Source organism: Chiloscyllium punctatum, chromosome 7 (assembly GCF_047496795.1).
Source record: "Chiloscyllium punctatum isolate Juve2018m chromosome 7, sChiPun1.3, whole genome shotgun sequence".
Taxonomy (NCBI): Eukaryota; Metazoa; Chordata; class Chondrichthyes; order Orectolobiformes; family Hemiscylliidae; genus Chiloscyllium; species Chiloscyllium punctatum.
Genome location: NC_092745.1, coordinates 94,549,203 through 94,568,413, shown reverse-complemented (window position 1 = coordinate 94,568,413; position 19,211 = coordinate 94,549,203). Strand labels below are relative to the sequence as shown.

The following is a 19,211-nucleotide window of genomic DNA, read 5'->3' as shown; positions in this document are numbered from 1 at the left end:
AGCAAACAATAATTGTAAAATATTTCATAATGTCCTAAGGTTGGTGGAAAGAGCTTTAAGACCATAAGACATAGGAGCGGAAGTAAGGCCATTCGGCCCATCGAGTCCACTCCGCCATTAAATCATGGCTACTGGGCACTTCAACTCCACTTACCCTCATTCTCCCCGTAGCCCTTAATTTCCTGAGACAACAAGAATCTATCAATCTCTGCCTTGAAGACATTTAGCGTCTCGGCCTCCACTGCACTCTGCGGCAATGAATTCCACAGGCCCACCACTCTCTGGCTGAAGAAATGTCTCCGCATTTCTGTTCTGAATTTACCCCCTCTAATTCTAAGGCTGTGTCCACGGGTCCTAGTCTCCTCACCTAACGGAAATAATTTCCTAGCATCCACCTTTTCCAAGCCATGTATTATCTTGTACGTCTCTTTTAAGTCTCCCCTTAATCTTCTAAACTCCAATGAATACAATCCCAAGATCCTCAGCCATTCCTCATATGTTAGGCCTACCATTCCAGGGATCATCCGTGTGAATCTCCGCTGGACACGTTCCAGTGCCAGTATGTCCTTCCTGAGGTGTGGGGACCAAAACTGGACACAGTACTCCAAATGGGGCCTAACCAGAGCTTTGTAACTACATATTCCTCGTTTATGTGTCTGAAAAATGTCTCACAAGACAATACATGCCAATAGTTTCTCCTTAGCAAGTTTTTCATTTTATTTAAAAGTTAGCAAAAAAAGCCAGAAATCTGAGATAAAATATGTGAATCAATTTCACTCAATAGGCCACGGCTCAAATGGAAGAGAACCTCCAGGAATTCATTACATCCAGTGCGCCTGAAAATGTGCTGCCTCTCGCAGATGGGGTACTCAGCTTTATCCACCATCAAGTTATTGAACTGGGAAGGGACTGTCTGGCAAAATCCCGAGATGGCCTCATCACCTCCAGATACTTCTTTGAGCTGCAAGAGAACCTTGAGAAGCTACTGCAAGATGTAAGTCTCTTCTTTTTTGTTTTAATTTACTAATGTGACTAGATTATAACTTTACCAAGACTAAGGTGAGCTGGTATGATGGATACAGAATTGGCAGGTCAAAGAAAACAGGAGGTAGTGGTAGAAGGGTCTTTGTCTGACTGGAGATCTGTGCCCAGTAGTGTTCTGCAAAGATCAATGCTGGGACCCATCTTGTTTGTTATATATATTTGGAGAATATAGGTGGCCTGGTTAGTACGTTTGTGGATTACATAAAGAATGGGAAAGCTGTGGATAATGAGGACAATTGCCAAAGGATTGAGCAAAATATAGATAGGCTGGAGATTTGGGCTGAGAAATGATAGATGAAATTTAAACTGGCCAAATGCAAGGTTTTGGAAGGTACAATGCAGGAGGGAAGGATATAGTACATGACATAACTCTTAGAATCATTAATATGCTGAGGGATCTAGGTATACAGGTTCACAGTTTCCTGAGAATGGCAGCATAAGTTGATAAGGTGATCAAGAAGGCATATGGCGTGTTTGCCTTCACAGGTATGAAAACTGTCAAGGCATGTTGCAGCTGTATAGAACTTTAATTAGGTCACATTTGAAATATTGTGTACAGTTCTGGTTGCCACACTACTGGAAGGATGTGGAGACTTTGGAGTGTGTATGGAAATGGTTTACCAGGATATTGTCTGATTTGGAGGGCATTAGCAATGAAGAGAAATTAGACAAATTTGGTTTGTTTTCACTTGGATAGCAGAGGCTGAAGGGGGGGGCAGCATGATAGAAGTTTACAAACTTAAGACAGACGTGGATAGAATGGATAGTCAGAGTCTTTTTCCCAGGGTAGAAATGTCAATTAATAAGGAATATAGGTTTACATAGGTGTAAGTTCAATGGCTTGCGGTAGGCGCATTCAATGGCAACATTTAAAAGGTATCTTGACAAATAAATGAATAGGTAGAAAATAGAGGGATAAGGGAACATGTAGAGGCAAAAGGTTTTTAGTTTTGAAAAGTATTATGTGTTGGCTTAGGCTTGGTGGGCTGAAGGGCCTGCTTTTGTGCTGTTATGCTGCTTTGTTCATTGTTCTTTATTGTCTGTTAATATCAAGGCTCATTAAAACTTTTCCTCAGTCACAAGAACTAAATATTATTCAAGTCAAGCTGCTACATATGTAAATAAAAAGAAAGAAACCTAAATGCTGGGAATCTGAAGAAGAATACACTTTCCCTAACCAAAAATTTTCTGCTGTCTTTTCCCTTTGCAGATAACTTCTAGAAATCTTTGTTCTTGTTGCAGATGCAAGCTAATTTTGAAATTGCAACATTGTAAATAAATGCTAATTTCACACTGCCTAGTTTTTTTGCTGAAAACTGGAAATGACCAGTTTGCATGCTGCCATCCCTTCTGCCCATGTTCCATACAGAGGTGGAGGCCAACTTGCATTAGGCAAATATGACTGTTGCTTGTGTGAAAGCCATTTCGGTAAGGCAGTAAGGAAAGTCCGGATCACCAGACCGGTGGCAATTGCGCTGATTATGAGAGACGGTCAGTGACATTTAACACACAGTGCATCAGAAAACCAAATGAATAGTTCTTTCAATAACTACGTATGTATAAACTTATATAGTTATTAAAAAAACTGAGCAGCACAGTGGCTCAGTGGTTAGCACTGCTGACCCGGGTTTGATTCCATCCTCGGACGACTGTCTTTGTGGAGTTTGCAAATTTCTCCCTGTGTCTGCGTGGATTTCCTCCCACAGTCCAAAGATGTGCAGGTTAGGTGAATTGACCATGCTAAATTGCCCATAGTGTTAAGTGCATTAGGGTAGGGGAATGGGTCTGGGTGGGTTTCTCTTCAGAAAGTTGGTGTGGACTTTGTTGGGCCGAAGGGGCTGTTTCCACACTGTAGGGAACCTAATCTAAAAAAAACATATGTGATCCACGTATGATCTATAAAAGTGTTAGATTAATTACTTTGGGTGCTGGTTGATCTAATCTTCGTGAACTGTGAGCTGACTTATGAATCAAAACTTGGATTGCAGAATGAAATGCAAATTCACCATTCAAGATATCGAGCCAGTAAAACAAAGGCAGAACTAAATTTTGACGATTTATGTTTTTCAAAAGTAAATATCTTCAATTGCACAGTTTGGCATATGTTCATTTTGGCGATCTGTTGTTCTCTTAAATTCTATAAACGGCAATGGGATCCACTTTAATGGTTGAGTTGCTGTCTCCAACGGGAGTGATCTGAGTATAAAGCTAACGTATTTCTCAACAGTAATCCTGCTTGAAATCCCCTTGGATCACCATTGCTGAGGTGTAATGAGTTTCTCTGCAAATTTTACCTTTGAAATGGTGCTCATGCAGAATTCCTTGTAATTTTTTTGTCCAAAGCATTTACTAGGCAGTTTCAAGTATGGAGTGCAAATATATGGCTTAAAACAAGTGTTAAAGTTGCCTATGATTTGATATTACATTACAAAGCTCAAAAGTTTGAAACTTACATGAAATTAACTAACCCAGATAACCATTGCCTTTCAACCAGAATCCAAATACACCTGGGACCAATATCAATGAGCTGAAGCAGTCTATACTGAATAAGAGTCTGCAGGCTGATGCAATGCTCTGCAATACCCCTTTTAGCACAAACTTTAACACCAGCACACCATGGTATTGTTGCTTGCATCAAAGTATAGAGTGCAATTCTGTCAAAGATGTTGCTGTACACTTTGATGGATGTTGAATTATTTGATCATGACTTCTAACAGTGTGCCTCAACTGGACATCAGAAGTATGTTTCAATGTATAACATTACTGATTGAGTTAAGTATTATTTCACTGCACCAAAGGTTATCTTGCAGTATACCCTAATTTCTACCTGCATGTATTTTACAGTCTGTTCTGATATAACGTGATAGTTCTGTTCCCGTGCAGTCCCAGATTATAAGAAATCGTGTAATAGCAGTGCCATTTAAATTAATCGGACCGGAATTGTATTATAACCAATACAGGTAAAGAAAGTTTGTATTCTATAAATAATAATCTAAATTCTGCAATCACATTATAGCCAATTTGCACTGAAGAAACACTTGGAGATGGAGAATATGAAACTGTGAAGACTTTTCTGAGTTTGTGGTCTGGTTAACAACACTTTGCATTGATATAGTGGCTTTACCATGTTAGAATATCAGTGCTTCTCAGGAACATTATCAAACAAAAAGTGAAGGACTTACAAGAGCCCAGAATTGGAGGAAGACAGAGTCCACTCGGGATTACAGGATGGAGAAGATAACAGAGTGAGAGAGAGTGGAGGTCATGGGAAGATTTGAACACTGCAAGGGACATTTTAAAAATAGTTTGTTGGATAGCAGTCAGTTGGGCTCACCATGTGATGACAAAACAGGACTTGGTTTGGATGCACAGCGTAGTGTGAATGAGCTGAAATTTATTGAGAATCAAAAATGGGAGGTCACCTGTGTGAGCATTAAAAATTTGGTTTACCAAAAAGTCGAATTGAGGTTTCAGCAGCATGTGAGTTGAAGTAATGGCAAAACCCAGCAGTGTTACTGAGCTGGAAGTAAGTGATATGGATTAGAATGCCATCTCGCAGCTGAATAGAACATTGGCATTGGGAATGTTCGAGTTCAGCCTAAGGCAGTGGCCGGCGAATAATAACAGTTGTGGTCACGAGGGCTGAAGACAAAAGCTTCAATCTTCCCACTGCAGGTATTTCATCTATAATGTGATGGTTGCGTTCTTGTGCATTACAAAAAAATCGTGCTTTAGAACCAGTGCTTAAAGTGTTGGTGATGTCATTGCCTTATAGCCAACACATGTTTTAAAAGTTCACACTTTAGCAACTGTGTCCCAAGTTCATCAATTGAGTTACAGAAAATTTGCGTTAATGAAACGCGCTTTGTAGCAGAAATGACCTGAGTTTAATTGGAGGAAATTTTGGCTTATCCAGGACTGAATGTCAATAGTACTGACAACAGTCGTGAGGCAGATTTGGGTGCCATTAGTATACATTTGGAATCTGACATATTTTTGGATGATGGGGCACTTCAGACATAATGGTACAATGATAGGAAGGGAACAGTCTCCTAAACATCAGTGCCCAGTTTTTCATACACTGAGTACATGATTAGTCTAAATCATGAAATAAAAATATTATTTCATTACTTACATCTCTAATGATGCCTTTTAGGTAAGGAGAAAATACAGAACCTCAATTGCTTGGTTAAGAATCTCAGTAAATCCACCTTTTATTGCCAAAAGCAAGTGTTAAGGGCCTGTATGGGAAAGAATTTGTTAAGTGTGAACAAAAAAAAACTTTCTTATTCAATATGTGGATGCACCTTCTAGAGAGAAGGAGCAATACTTAACCTTCTGTTGGGAAATCAGGCAGGGCAAGTAACTGAGATGTCATAAATCTATTAGTTTTAAAATAGCTATGGAAAAAGATAGAACTGATTAAAAAATTAAAGTTCTAAATTGAAGTAAGACCAATTTTGACAGTATTAGGCAGGAACTTTCAACAGTTAAATGGGGGAGGCTATTCGCACACAGTTCGGAACTGTGAGGTCTTTAAAAATGAGATAACGAGTTCAGAGATGGTATGTTCCTGTTGGTGTGAAGGGCAAGGCTGGATGACTGGAGAAATTGAGACTGGTCAAGAAGGAGAAAGAGACATATGTCTGGTGTAGACAGCTAGGATTGTGTGAATCCCGAGAAGAGTATAGGGACAGAGTGAGCATACCTGAGAGGGAAATGAGGAGGACAAGAAGGGGACATATAATAGCTTTGGCAAACAGGGTTGAAGAGAATCTAGAGGTGTTCTGTAAGGAGATTAAGGGCGAAAGAGTAAGTAGAGAGAGAATAGGTCTTCTTAAAGATCATCATGGCCACCTATGTGTGGAAGCATGGAAGACGGATGAGATACTAATTGAACAATTACCATCAGAATGTCCTGTGGAGAAGAACATAGAAGCAAGAGAACTTGGGGAAATAAATAATGGTGTCTTGAAAACAGTTCATACTACACAAGAGGAGGTTCTGAAGGTCTTAAAATGCATGAAGGCAGATAAATCCCCATGGCATGATCAGGTGTTTCCCAGAACTTTGTGGGAAGTTAGGGAAAAGATTGCTAGGCCCCTTGCTAAGATATTTATATCATGAACAGGCAAGGTACCAGAAAAATGGAGGTTGGCTAATGTGGTTACATTATACAAGAAAGGCTGTAAGGAAAAGCCAGGGAACCATAGACTGGTGAGCCTGATGCCAGTGGTGGATAAATTGTTGGAGGAGATTCTGAGGGACAGGATTGACTTGCATTTTGAAAGGCAAGGACTGATCAGCAATAATCAACATGGCTTTCTATGTGGGAAATCATGTCTCACTAACTTGATTGAGTATTTTTGAAGAAGTGACAAAGAAGATTGATGAAGGCAGAGCAGTAGACGTCGTCTGTATGATCTTCAGCAAAATGTCCGACAGGGTTCCGCATGGTAGACTTGGTTAGCAAGGTTAGACCACAAGGGATCCCACAGAATCTGGCTAATTGGATGCAAAATTGGCTTGAAGGTAGGAGATACAGGGTTGCTTTTTGGACTGGAGGCCTGTGACCAGTGGTGTACCACAAGGATCAGTGCTGGGTCCACTGATTTTCATGATTTATATAAATGATTTGGATATGAATATAGGAGGTATGGTTCATAAGTTTGCAGAGACACCATAATAGGTAGTGAAGTGTCAGAGGGTGAGGGGTGACCTTATAGAGGTTTATAAAATCGCGAGGGACATGGATAGGGTAAATAGACAAGGTATTTTCCCTGTGGTGGGGGAGTCCAGTACTAGAAGGCATAGTTTTGGGTGAGGGGGGAAAGATTTAAAAGGGACCTAAGAGGCAATCTTTTCACGCAAAGGGTGGTGCGTGCATGGAATGAGCTGTCAGAGGAAGTAGTGGAGGCTGGGACAATTACAACATTTAAAAGGCATCTGGAGGGGTTTATGAGTAGGAAGGGTTTAGAGAGATATGGACCAAGTGCTTGCAAACGGGACTAGATTTATTTAAGATTCTGGTCAGCATGGATGAGTTGGACTGAAGGGTCTGTTTCCATGCTGTACGTCCCTATGATTCTATGACTCTAAATGGACAATAAAGAAGATTATCTCAGAGTACAATGGGACCTTGATCAGATGAGCCAATGGGCCATAGAGTGGCAGATGGAGTTTAACTTTGATAAATGTGAAGTGTCGCATTTTGGTAAAGGAAACCAGGGCAGGTCTTATGCACTTAATGGTGGAGTCTTGGGGAGTGTTGCCGAACAAAGAGACCGAGGGGTGCTGGTGCACAGTTCCTCAAAAGTGGAATTCCAGGTAGATAGGGTGCTGAAGAAGGCATTTGGCACAGTTGCCTTCATTGGTCAGAATATTAAGTACAAGAGTTAGGACATCATGTTGCGGCTGCACAGAACATTGTGAAGCCACTTTTAGAATACTACCTACAATTCTAGTTGCCGTCCTATGAGAAGGATGTTGTTAAACTTGTGATGGTGCAGAAAAGATTTGCAAGTACGTTGCTGGCTCTGGAGGGTTTGACTTATAGGGAGAGGCTGAATACACTGGCTTTTTATTCCCTGGAGCATCGGAGGCTGAAGGATGTCCTTAGAGGTTTATGGAACGATGAGGGACATGAATTGGGTGAATAGCCAAGGTCTTTTTTTTCCCAGGATAAGGGAGTCCAAAACTAGAGGGCATAGTAAAGGTGAGAAGGGAAAGATTTAAAAGGGACTTGAGGGTTAATTTGTTCACACAGAGGGTGGTATGTATATGGAATGAGCTGCCAGAGGAAGTGGTGGATACTGGTACAATTAGAACATTTAAAAGGCATCTGGATGTGTATATGAATAGAAAGGGTTTGGAGAGATATAGGCCAAATGCTGGCAAATGAGACAAGGTCAGATTGGGATATTTGGTCAGTACAGACAGGTTGGACTGAAGGGTCTGTTTCTGTGCTGTATGACTATGACAAGTTCAGAAATAAGATTTGGTTTTGAATTAATTTAAGCATCATTTTGAACAGCACTCTTACTGATATCCTGGCATAAAAAAACTAAAATATTAATTTAAAAGGGAAAAAAAATACATTTTAAAAACTAGCAAGAGTAAAATGTGGAGGCTTTACTGAACTGAAAAGAATTGAATCTGAGCATTCTTTTCAAAAATAAAAGGTGTGCTTTGTGTTTTTCCCCCGTATGAAAAACATTATTATTGCTTTCCATCTGCCTGCTTTGAGTATGTTTAGGATGGAGCATGATAAGAACCTGGAGGGGAGGGGGAATACTGGGTCATTTTAATTTCGTGCTCCAGTGATTACTGGTCGTGACGGATGGTCTTTCAGACAGAGTATGACTTAACTTGGTAAATTGTTCTGCTGATGATTATGTCATTGGGATTCACTGTGTTTAGGAATGACATAGGCATTCCTCAGACAAGCATGACATCAACTTCAGATGCTAATGATGCTGTGCTGCTTAACATACAGACAAGAATGAGGTTTTGATATTTAATCCAACATGTTTCAAAAGAGACTTAGTCTGTGTGAAAACAACATGTCTAGATTATCTTTTTGGCAAGATAATATCTTGCTGCGAACTTTTGAGCATCAGAGATTTACACGGTTTTTGACGAACACGGTGTTACCAGTTGAGTCCCATTGTTCTTTCTCACTAAAGGTTTTATTTTGAGACCGAGTGCATTGTATGTTGTGTGTATGCATAGCAAAGTTTATTGTTACAGTATTAAGATTTGTGCTAGCTTAGAACATCTCTTGTTGAAATGTCGATGTGACTTTTATTTTACAGGCCCACGAACGGTCAGAGAGTTCGGAGGTAACATTTGTGACCCAGCTGGTGAAGAAGCTGATGATCGTTATTGCACGGCCAGCACGACTGCTTGAGTGTCTGGTGAGAATAACCTCTCATGTACTTATTACTTGAATGTCCATCAATAAAATATTAATGCCCAATTGAAACAGGAAGGTTAATGACTGCTCAATGTCAACCAGATCATTACAGTCAAAAACAGAAATTGCTGGAAAAAGTCAGCAGGTCTGGCACCATCTGTGAAGTGAAATCAGAGTTAACATTTCAGGTCCAGCGACTCTTCTTCAGATCATTACGATCTTGGTTCTTTGTGCGTTTAATTGTTTTGTGTTGTAAAATAGTACAATGGAAAAGATTGATTTAAAGTTAATGTAACCATCCTTTAACGTGTGGTTGGGTGATAGTTTGAATGCAGATTGCTTTAATATAGTATGAAATGTACCAGGCTTCCAACTTGCTAAGCTTTTCTTTGAAGCTCATGAAGCAGCTCTTGAATCGAATCTGCATTTGTTATAAACGAATGTGTCACAGAATGCTGCAGCAATATTTGTTACATTGATCCACCCCAAAGAAGCAATCCTTACTTTGTTGCAGATATGAGTGAGCACGTGAATACAAAGTAAATGTGTTATGTTCAGCTAATGGTGTTTGAGGTTATTGGTAATGGCTTTCAAATGAGCAGGGTTTAAAAAGAAGAATCACGGTATAAACAGAAGGAACATCAAAGATGTAAGTGCTCTGTCTATCAGTGATTCACTAGGGATCTCAACATCGAAATTTTGGTCAAGAGTATTTGATCATGCCTCAGTCTAAATATTTGCATCAGATAAATGGTTGTCATTCTTACATAATTAATAGACAAGTCCATCAATCAACTTTCTTTGCTGGTTTGGGTGTTAATTTGATTGCTCAATCGGCTGTGCTTATATTTTCTTTGTTCATCAAAAACAGCAGAAGTGTGACCACTCAAAATAATTGTTAGCTGATAATTTATTGGCCTGTAAGGGAATGAATGCATGGAGATATGCAAATCACCTTTTAAAACGTTCATTCCAAACATTTTAAAAGAACAAATAATCTTTTGAAATAGTTTGCGTTTCTAAAATAAAATTTTAATTTCTTTAAGAATACACTTTTCCAACTACTATTTAAAATTAAGGGGGCTGCAGATTTTAAAATATCAATCATTGAAAGAGTTAAAAAGATTACTTGATTAGAAAAGAGTTAAGCCTATGGTGAAAGCAGGAATAGAGTACTGAGTTGGAAGATCAGCCCTGATCATATTGAATAGTGGAACAGACTTGAAGGGCAAATGGCCTACTCCTGTTCCTATTTTCTATGTTTCTGTGAAAGAGAAGAGAGATTAATCATGTATTTTTAAACTGCAGTTTCCTCTTAATGATATTGAATCATTTATCTGAATAAATATGGTTTACTACAGTAATATTTTTGAAAGCCTTTTTTGAAGCAATCATGTTTCATAATTTATTGAGACTTTTTGGGCATTTGTCCGTATTTCTATTTTAAAATCAAGTTATAATTGTTGAACCCTGTAGATGGTGGACATTTTATGAGAAGTCAGGAGGTGAATTAATTTACATTTGTAGATTTCTGGTCGAGTGAAGTTTCTGGTCAATGTAAACTCCGAATGTGGCAATACCAAGTATGCAAGGTTAGGTTCTCTTTTGTTGCAGATGGTTATTGTCTGACACTTGCAGGAAGCCTCAGGACCACAGGACCCTTTGGAAATGTTTGTAACTCTGAGTTAGAGTTTAACTTAAGACAGTTTCAACGTACCTACTTGAATAGTGGTTGCCCAGGCAGTGTTCGGTAGAAAGATCCTCATATAACACCTGGTTAACTACACAACTTACACCACCAAGCTATTCCCTGAGCTGACATGGCCTGACTATTGCCCCAGCCTGACGTGACTAGCTCTCACTAGCTGATATGATTGGATGACTCCTCTCCTAGTTGGCCTAACCCACTCAACCACCTGTGCCACCCTCTGTACAACCCTATCCATCTGCTATTATATCCCTGCCAATGTACTACCCTAACTTCGCCACTTTGCACACATTACCACTGCCACATTACCACTCCTTCAATGCTTCCATCCCATCTACCTCACCCACCCTTCTACCCCACTTAATTCATTCACCTACCTATTCATTCGTGCACCCATTCACCAACATGCTGAAAAATTTAAACACTTACCGGAATATCCAGAATAGAGCGGGGACATGGTGTCAGCGCTGTTACTCTTCAGTGCTTTCTCTCTGGATTTCTGGGCTGAGGAGTTTCTTCGGGATCCTGGATTACAAGTTCATCAGAAAAGTCCTGTCCTGTAAAAGGAATCGTCTTCTGTCTGATCATTGTTAGACAAAGTAACTCCAATACTGAATGAAAGATTGGACCCCAGTGTTCTGGTGTGAGATTAGTCTCCATTTAGATAGAAGATGAGAGCACTGCAGTAGAGTTCGAGGAAGATAAAAAGTGGTTTAGATGTTTTATTGGGAGTTTTGATGGAACAGGAAAGGAAAATTCAGAGGTTTAGTGTTTGTTGGAACTTTAATAATAAAAAAAGGATGAGGAAGGTTACAGTGAGAGAAGAGTTTGATAAGAGGTTACAGATGAGAGGGACAGAATTTTATTCATCTCTCTCATGGATGGTTTTATCAGAGGGATGTTGGTAAGATAGTGGCAAGTTTCAGACAATTAAGCAAAGTTTACCCCAAATGAGATAGATTACCATTGTTTGTATTTGATCTGATTATTGAAACTACAGATGTCTGTACATCATGTTCAATTGCTACTGTGTGCTGCAAGATGTTCTCCAAAGTTGTATCACAGATGGTGGAAAGGGGAACTTCGGAAGAGACAGAAATCAGCTATTGTTACTCAGAAATAGTACTACTTAAGATTCTTTCTCGCTATTTAGCAATGAATGTCAGTTGTGCAATAATATGCTCTCAATTCAAAAGAAAATCATTTTGGACTCAAAACAGTAACTCTCTGTTTTTATATCCACAGAAACTGCGAGAATTGCTGAGTTTTTCTGGCACTTTGTTTTTTCTTTAATATGATTGTAAACTTCTCTTTTATGATGGTGAAAAAAATGCACTGAATTTGACATTTCTTGTCCTGGTTTCTGAACACGGAGATGATGAATTTTAGAAGGCATTATACTTAACACAAGCCAGTGATTTTTAAAACAAAATATTCATTTGAAAAGTCCAGTTTATTGGAGAAAGTGCTTGTCATTAATTCTTACTTAAAAATTACTGCTGAACCTTTACAGCGACTTGGCAAGATAAGGACATAGCTAGTGCATATGGTAATAGTTTGCGTATTTTCAGAATAATAGAATTTCAAAATGACTGTTTCATTGCACGATATATAGAGAGTCTCTAGTTTCTATTTTCTAGGTAAAAACAATGACTGCAGATGCTGGAAACCAGATTCTGGATTAGTGATGCTGGAAGAGCATAGCAGTTCAGGCAGCATCCGAGGAGCAGTAAAATCGACCCTTCGGGCAAAAGCCCTGACGGCTCTCTGCCTTTATTCCACTAATCCAGCTTCTATTTTCTGCCAACCGGTTCCAACACACAATTTACACTTTACTAAATCTATTAATTACCTTGTATTTGCGAGAATTAATAAACTGCAATGGATTTGAATTGTTCAGGTCATAATTCATGGTTCAGTGCAATCAAAAAAAAGTAATACGTTTATTACCAACATAGTCAAATCTTTTTGTTGTTAACACTCAAGTTCGCAGTGTACCTCATTATTTTAAAACAGATGTAATTAAGCAAATCTTTAAGTTAAACAGCATATAAATGCTGAAGCTTACTTCAGGTGAACACTGCTTTAGTCAAAGCCTAATGCTTGCTATTGAGGTTTACTGAGGCAGGACTCTTATAGAGAAATCAGGAAGCCTGAATGTATGTGACACACTGCACCACATTTACTGAGATGAATGGCCCGGACTTTCTGATGGTCATATCATTAATTCTTCAAGAGAGATGGGAGTTGTGTATTGGGGTCCTGTGGAATCCTGACGTAGCAGACTCTGGCAGATTTGATCGTCAATTCCCCTTCTCCTGGAACCATCTGAAAGTATGCATTTAAATTGGAGAATGGGAGAGTTCAGCTGTAGTTAATAATTGCCCAGAAAAGTTAGATCATTAAAAACCTAGTGCAACTCCTTGGCGACCGATTACACCTCAACTTGCCACAAACAGCACCAATGACACTTTTCCCACAGAAAGACCCGTTACACTCCTGGAACCTTACCTGACAGCACCCTCTTGCTCTTTCCTGCCCAAGAACAGACACACTACTTCATTTGTTCAGGACTCAGCATTCCCTCCTCCTCTCCCATCCCTTGGCTGATGGGAGTCTACTCTCCCCACCCCACAACCACCACCATCACCACCACTGCAGATCGCACTTTTGGCTTTCCCAGAGAACCGATTGATTTCCCAAAATCTGTAATTTTCAGAGATGTAGATCCTGTTACTGTAGATTGTACAGTAAATGTTTTCTTCAGGATTCCATTTTTGATATTTAAAGCATATTAAGTTGTTACAATCCAAAACAAAAATACAAACCATTTACTTTAATCATGTTAGTAACTAAAATAGCTAAGTTTGTGCCTTGAGTACATAATTTACACATTGTAACATCAAATGGTACAACATGTCATATGCTGGTTGGGTTTCTGTTCTTAAGAATGTCTGTGGAAAACGCAGAACAATAAGGAGAGAAAACAAATAGTGCCAGGATGACTTCATTTGCTATCATTATTTTTGATTCAAATTGAAATGGTGATAGAGCTGGGTTTTGTGTTTACAGGAATTTGATCCTGAGGAATTCTATCATTTGTTGGAAGCAGCTGAAGGCCATGCCAAAGAAGGGCAAGGAATCAAGACTGATATTCCTCGTTACATCATCAGCCAGCTGGGTCTCACCAGGGATCCCTTGGAGGGTAGGGGATTTTACAGAAAATACAAAAATTCTGAGCTAGAAAAAGCAGCTCTCCTGTGGAGGTCTGGAGATCATCCATTAAAATGCTTGTTAGAACAATTTTCGGACTGAATGTGGGTGACAGTAAGAACAGATTAAAATCAAATATGGTGCTGTTAATACTTACATACAAATTTCATAAGAATATATAAAATTACAAAACCTGTGTTGAATGTAGTTTGATGTATTTTAGGCTGTCTAAGTAGCAGAGTTCTAGGTTTGAAATGTTCATATTCTGGCTAAATATGTAAGACAACATCTCATCTCAAAAGGTTCAGTTTGTTAGCTCTCCTACTATTTTATCCTGACCTTTATTTTATACTTTTATATATTCATCACCTACCCAGCATTTTTGGTTCTGGCAATATTTAGTTGTTTTCTCTTCATTTCTGAAGATTGAAGGTGTGACAATGTTTCAGAGGAGCTCATGTCTATGGAGAAAGCCTTTTACCTATAAAATAATACATCCAATTGCTGTTTAGATATTGTGATAAATCTATCTCCATGAAATTCTTATTCTCTTTTGCTGGAAGGAGGCAAGCATAATCCAACCATTGAAGCACATCGATGGTATCTCACAATTTTGTCCAATATTCCCAACAAACTTGGAAATAATGCAAAGGTTGCATTTATTCTTGCTGTCGACGCTTTAAGTTGGTCTTAGCTAAGTGACATTTGAATAACTGTGTAAATTCTGTAAATTCCTTTCCCAAAATCTGTACTCTTCAAAGATGTTTTAGATTGACGGTTATAATTTAGTGTTAGTTGCATTATCGTACAGTATCAGACTTAGCTGTTCACTTTATTAAAGTTTACATATTTGAAGTTATTTTGGGAAAGGTTATTCACTTTCATGTATTATCAAGGAACTTTGGATAAATAGTCATATAAAGGAGTTTCATTTTAGACAATAGTTATGGTAATTTCGAGAACATAAGACAAGAGAGTAGGGTATACATGTTGGGAAACCGAAATTGATGTTTTTCTGAGCTGACCTATCCAAGTAATGCATCCTTCTTTACTATTTTAAATCTTGCCATTAGGATTCATTCAAATACTTATTATATCATTCACCACATAGATAATGTTTTCTTGTTAAATTTGGACCTCTGACTTTAACATTTTCATACTGTACATATTCCTATGAAAACTCAAAGTTTTAGGATGATCCAGTTGTGTTGTATTTTCTGCTTTCCCGCTGCAAATGTAATATTGTCTCTACTTTGTATTAATAGAAATGGCCCAGCTGACAAGCTGTGACAGTGGCAATCCAGAAGCCCCAGAAACTGATGATTCTGTTGATGTGAGTATTGGTGATCAAAACTAAAAAGCTAGCTATTGTTGAGAACAAGTATCTCAATATGTATCCACTTGAATACCAGCTTGCTTCATAAAACTTTCCAACACCTGAGTCCGTTAACAGGCAATTGTCACAGCATCCTGAATGAGTTAAACTCATCTTAATTAAGCTGCTAACTGGACTTAGCTCTTTCTTTTCATATATTAACTTATGTTTATGTTGCACCTTCAGAATAGTGATGTATCCCAGGAGTGTTAGCCAACAGAATCTGACATCAAACCACTTTAGGAGATTTGAGGTAGAAGACCAAGAGCTTGATCAAAGAATCGGCTTTTTTCAGCAGGAAAGTGAGGCAAAGTAGTTTAGAGAGGGAGTTCCAGAACGTAGAGCCTTGGCAGCTAAAGGCACTGCTATAAGTTGTTGTGGTTCTGTTCGCTGAGCTGGGAATTTGTGTTGCAGACCTTTCGTCCCCTGTCTAGGTGACATCCTCAGTGCTTGGGAGCCTCCTGTGAAGCGCTTCTGTGATCTTTCCTCCGGCATTTGTAGTGGTTTGAATCTGCCGCTTCCGGTTGTCAGTTCCAGCTGTCCGTTGCAGTGGTCGGTATATTGGGTCCAGGTCGATGTGCTTATTGATTGAATCTGTGGATGAATGCCATGCCTGTAGGAATTCCTTGGCTGCTCTCTGTTTGGCTTTCCATGAATAGGGCTTGGTTATATGATAGTGCACAGGTGGCAGAATTATTGTATGTGAAAGATGGGATGGCAACCAGGGGCATGTTGAAATATTTAAGCCTAAAGGTTACCATGGCATGAATGAAGATTTCACAGGGGGAAACTAGAGAAAGATAGGATTTGCATGCAATTAGAGAGGTAAGGACTGATTACTGAAAGTCAGCAGGGTCTTGTGTGAGGGAAATTGTGTCTCAAAAACTTGATTGAGATTTTTGAGGAAGTGACTAAAAAGATTGATGAGGGCAGAGCAGTAGATGTTATTTAAAAGACTTTCGTACAACCTTTGACAAGGTACTGCATGGTAGACCAGTTAGTAAAGTTAGACCACGTGGGATTCAGGGTGAGTTTACAAACTGGATACAGATTTGGCTTGATGATAGGAGACAGAAGGTGTTGGAGGATTCTTTTTTGGAGTGAAGGCCTGTGACCAGTGATGATCCACAGGTATCAGTACTGGGTCCATTTTTGTTCGTCATTTATACAAACAATTTGGATGAGAATATAGGAGGCATCGTTAGTACATTTGTGGATGACACAAAATTGGTGATATAGTGGACAGTAAAGAAGGTTATCTAAAATTACAAAGCGATCTTAATCAATTGGGTCAATGGGCTGAGGAGTGGCAGATGAAGTTTGATTTGAATAAATGTAAGATATTGCATGTTGGTAAACAAACAACAGCAGGACTTATACAATTAGTGCTAGGGCCTTGGGCAGTGTTGTAGAACAGAGAGACCTGGGGTTCAAATACATAATTCTTTGAAATTTGCATCGCAGGTAAATAGGGTGGTTAAGAAGGCGTTTAGCACATTTGCCTTCATTGCTCAAACCTTTGAATATAGGAGTTGGGACGTCATGTTGAAGTTGGACAGGATTTTCGTGAGGCCTCTTCTAGAATATTATATGCAGTTCTGATCACCCTGCTATAGAAAGGATATTATTAAATTGGAAAGGTGTCTGACAAGATTTACCAGAATGGTACTGGGAATGGAGGGTTTAAGTTATAAAGTTAAGCTGGATAGGCTGAGACTTTTTCCAGTAGAGTATTGGAGTTTGAGGGGCATACATAAGATAAATAGCAAGAGTCTTTTCCTTAGGATGAAGATGTTCAAAACTAGAGATGAGAGGTGAAAGTTTTAAAATGGACATTAGGGCAACATTTTTACACAGAGAGTTGTTCATGTGTGGCATGAACTGCTAGAGGAAGTGGTGGATGTGGGTACAGTTACAACATTTAACAGGCGTTTAGATAAAGGTTTGGAAGGATTTGGGCCAAACGCAGGCAGGTATAACTAGTTCAGTTTGAGAACATGGTCGGTGTGGACTTGTTGGACCAAAGGGTCTATTTCCATGCTGTGTGACTCTATGGCTCTGTGACTGTTAAGTTGAGAGGTTATCTTTCCATTCCAGACAGAAACAGAACCGTTTGTTACTTACTGTAGTCCAGCTAAAATCAGTTGTCTGGCACATCTACTCAAGTCAGGGTTAGACCTCTTAATTTCATCAGTTAGCTACTTGCTGCTTACTGGTAGATAGTTGTGCTTGAAGATGGCTTAGAGATGTTAACATGCCAACAAACATGCAAGTTGTTCACCCACATCTATTTTTCTGCTCAGCATGCTTTCCATAGACATTTGTGCATCTAACCCAAATTGTGGCAAGATTATGTATTATGGTCTACTAAACAGGTGAAAAGTAGTTAAACACTTGGGAAGAAAATTGAAGAGATATTTTCAGATTTAAATCTTTGAATAACATGCCTCTTGTCTCCTAGAATTACTATCCAGTTTCAATAAAGAACTTGTATTTTGAAAAACTTACTTTGTCCTCACTGAAAACAATGAGGTTGCAGCAGGTCAGTCAACATCCTTGGAGAGAAAGCCAGCTAACATTTCGAGTCTAACATGCTGTCCGTCCATGGAAGCTGCCTGACCCACTGTGAACTCCAGCATTTGTAGTTTTCAGTACAGATTCTAGCATCTGTAGTAATTTACTTTGTCTTCATTTTTGTTTTTCATTGCATCTGCAGGACAGTTGAGTATAAACATTTCTTCTTGCACTTGTTGTACCTTTTCTCTTATCCCAATAGCTCCTTAATGTTTTAGGAGAATGCACAGAATAACCCTGTGACAGAATATCAGATTTACTTGTTGAATTTTGCTTACTTTCAGGGTCAAGGTGCTGCACTTCAAACAAAGAAAACTCCGTGTGAGGAAGACTTTGAAAACCTAAAGCTAATTAGCAATGGAGCCTATGGGTAAAGATTTTCATACTTTAAAAAATCAGAAAGCCTAGTGACCCATATTTCATTTTTGAGAAGGAATGTTTTCTGTAACTGGCGAATGTTAGTGACATTGCCATAAGATAAGATTTGCACAAAAAAGCAGTGAAATTGCACTTAAAATGATACAACCAATGATTATCTTTTTGTGGCTGTCCTCGACAGCTACCAAAACATCATTACAATTGAAGTAACAAAAAAATCCAAAGGAGGCTAAATGCCGCCTGTCCCTGTATGAAATCACCTTTGTTGTTATGACCTGAAATTTTCACTGTGGACATTACCCAGAAATTAGATCTAAAAATGCACTGGCTCCTACAATTCTAGAAATATTAACCTCAATGTACGGTACAATCAATGGAATCATTAATTCTGAATAACCTTCTAGAAACATTGCCATTTTATTAGGATTGTTCTGCTACTTATACCATATGGTAGTTTTTAACTGAAATTACGAATATATTTATTCCAGAGCTGTCTATCTTGTAAGACATAAGGAAACACGACAGAGGTTTGCGATGAAGAAAATTAATAAGCAGAATCTAATTCTAAGGAACCAAATCCAACAAGCTTTTGTTGAACGAGATATCCTTACGTTTGCCGAAAACCCTTTTGTTGTGAGCATGTTTTGCTCATTTGAAACTAAACGACACTTGTGTATGGTAATCGAATATGTAGAAGGTTAGTTATCAAATTGCTTATGCAAGTGGTTTCTTTCTGAAAAGTAATAATCTGTCTGTTTTAGAACTGTATTCTTTCTTAGAAGGTCTTTTATATTGCATATTGTTTCTTGTCTGGAATTGAATGGAACTTGATGTGATTCCATGGTTCTGACAATCCACTTGTATGTTGCCCAGTCTTTGTATGTGAGACTAAGCATCCATTACTCATGGACTTCTTGGCTGCAGAGGGAGGGTAACCAAATTCAATCCTGACTAAAATTGCAAAATGAAAATTCTAACTGTGCATCATGTGTAGTAAAATGCAT

The 19,211-nt window shown here is 38.8% G+C and overlaps 1 protein-coding gene across 1 annotated transcript in view; it reads left to right on the top strand.

The window, feature by feature from the left end:
- The window catches only part of mast2 (microtubule associated serine/threonine kinase 2), a 418,453-nt gene that overhangs the window by 347,778 nt on the left and 51,464 nt on the right, over positions 1–19,211 (top strand). Inside the window, 6 exon segments of the mRNA XM_072574356.1 lie at positions 785–994; positions 8,859–8,960; positions 13,740–13,872; positions 15,146–15,213; positions 18,114–18,199; positions 18,696–18,904. Coding sequence (XP_072430457.1) covers positions 785–994; positions 8,859–8,960; positions 13,740–13,872; positions 15,146–15,213; positions 18,114–18,199; positions 18,696–18,904 — 808 coding nt within the window.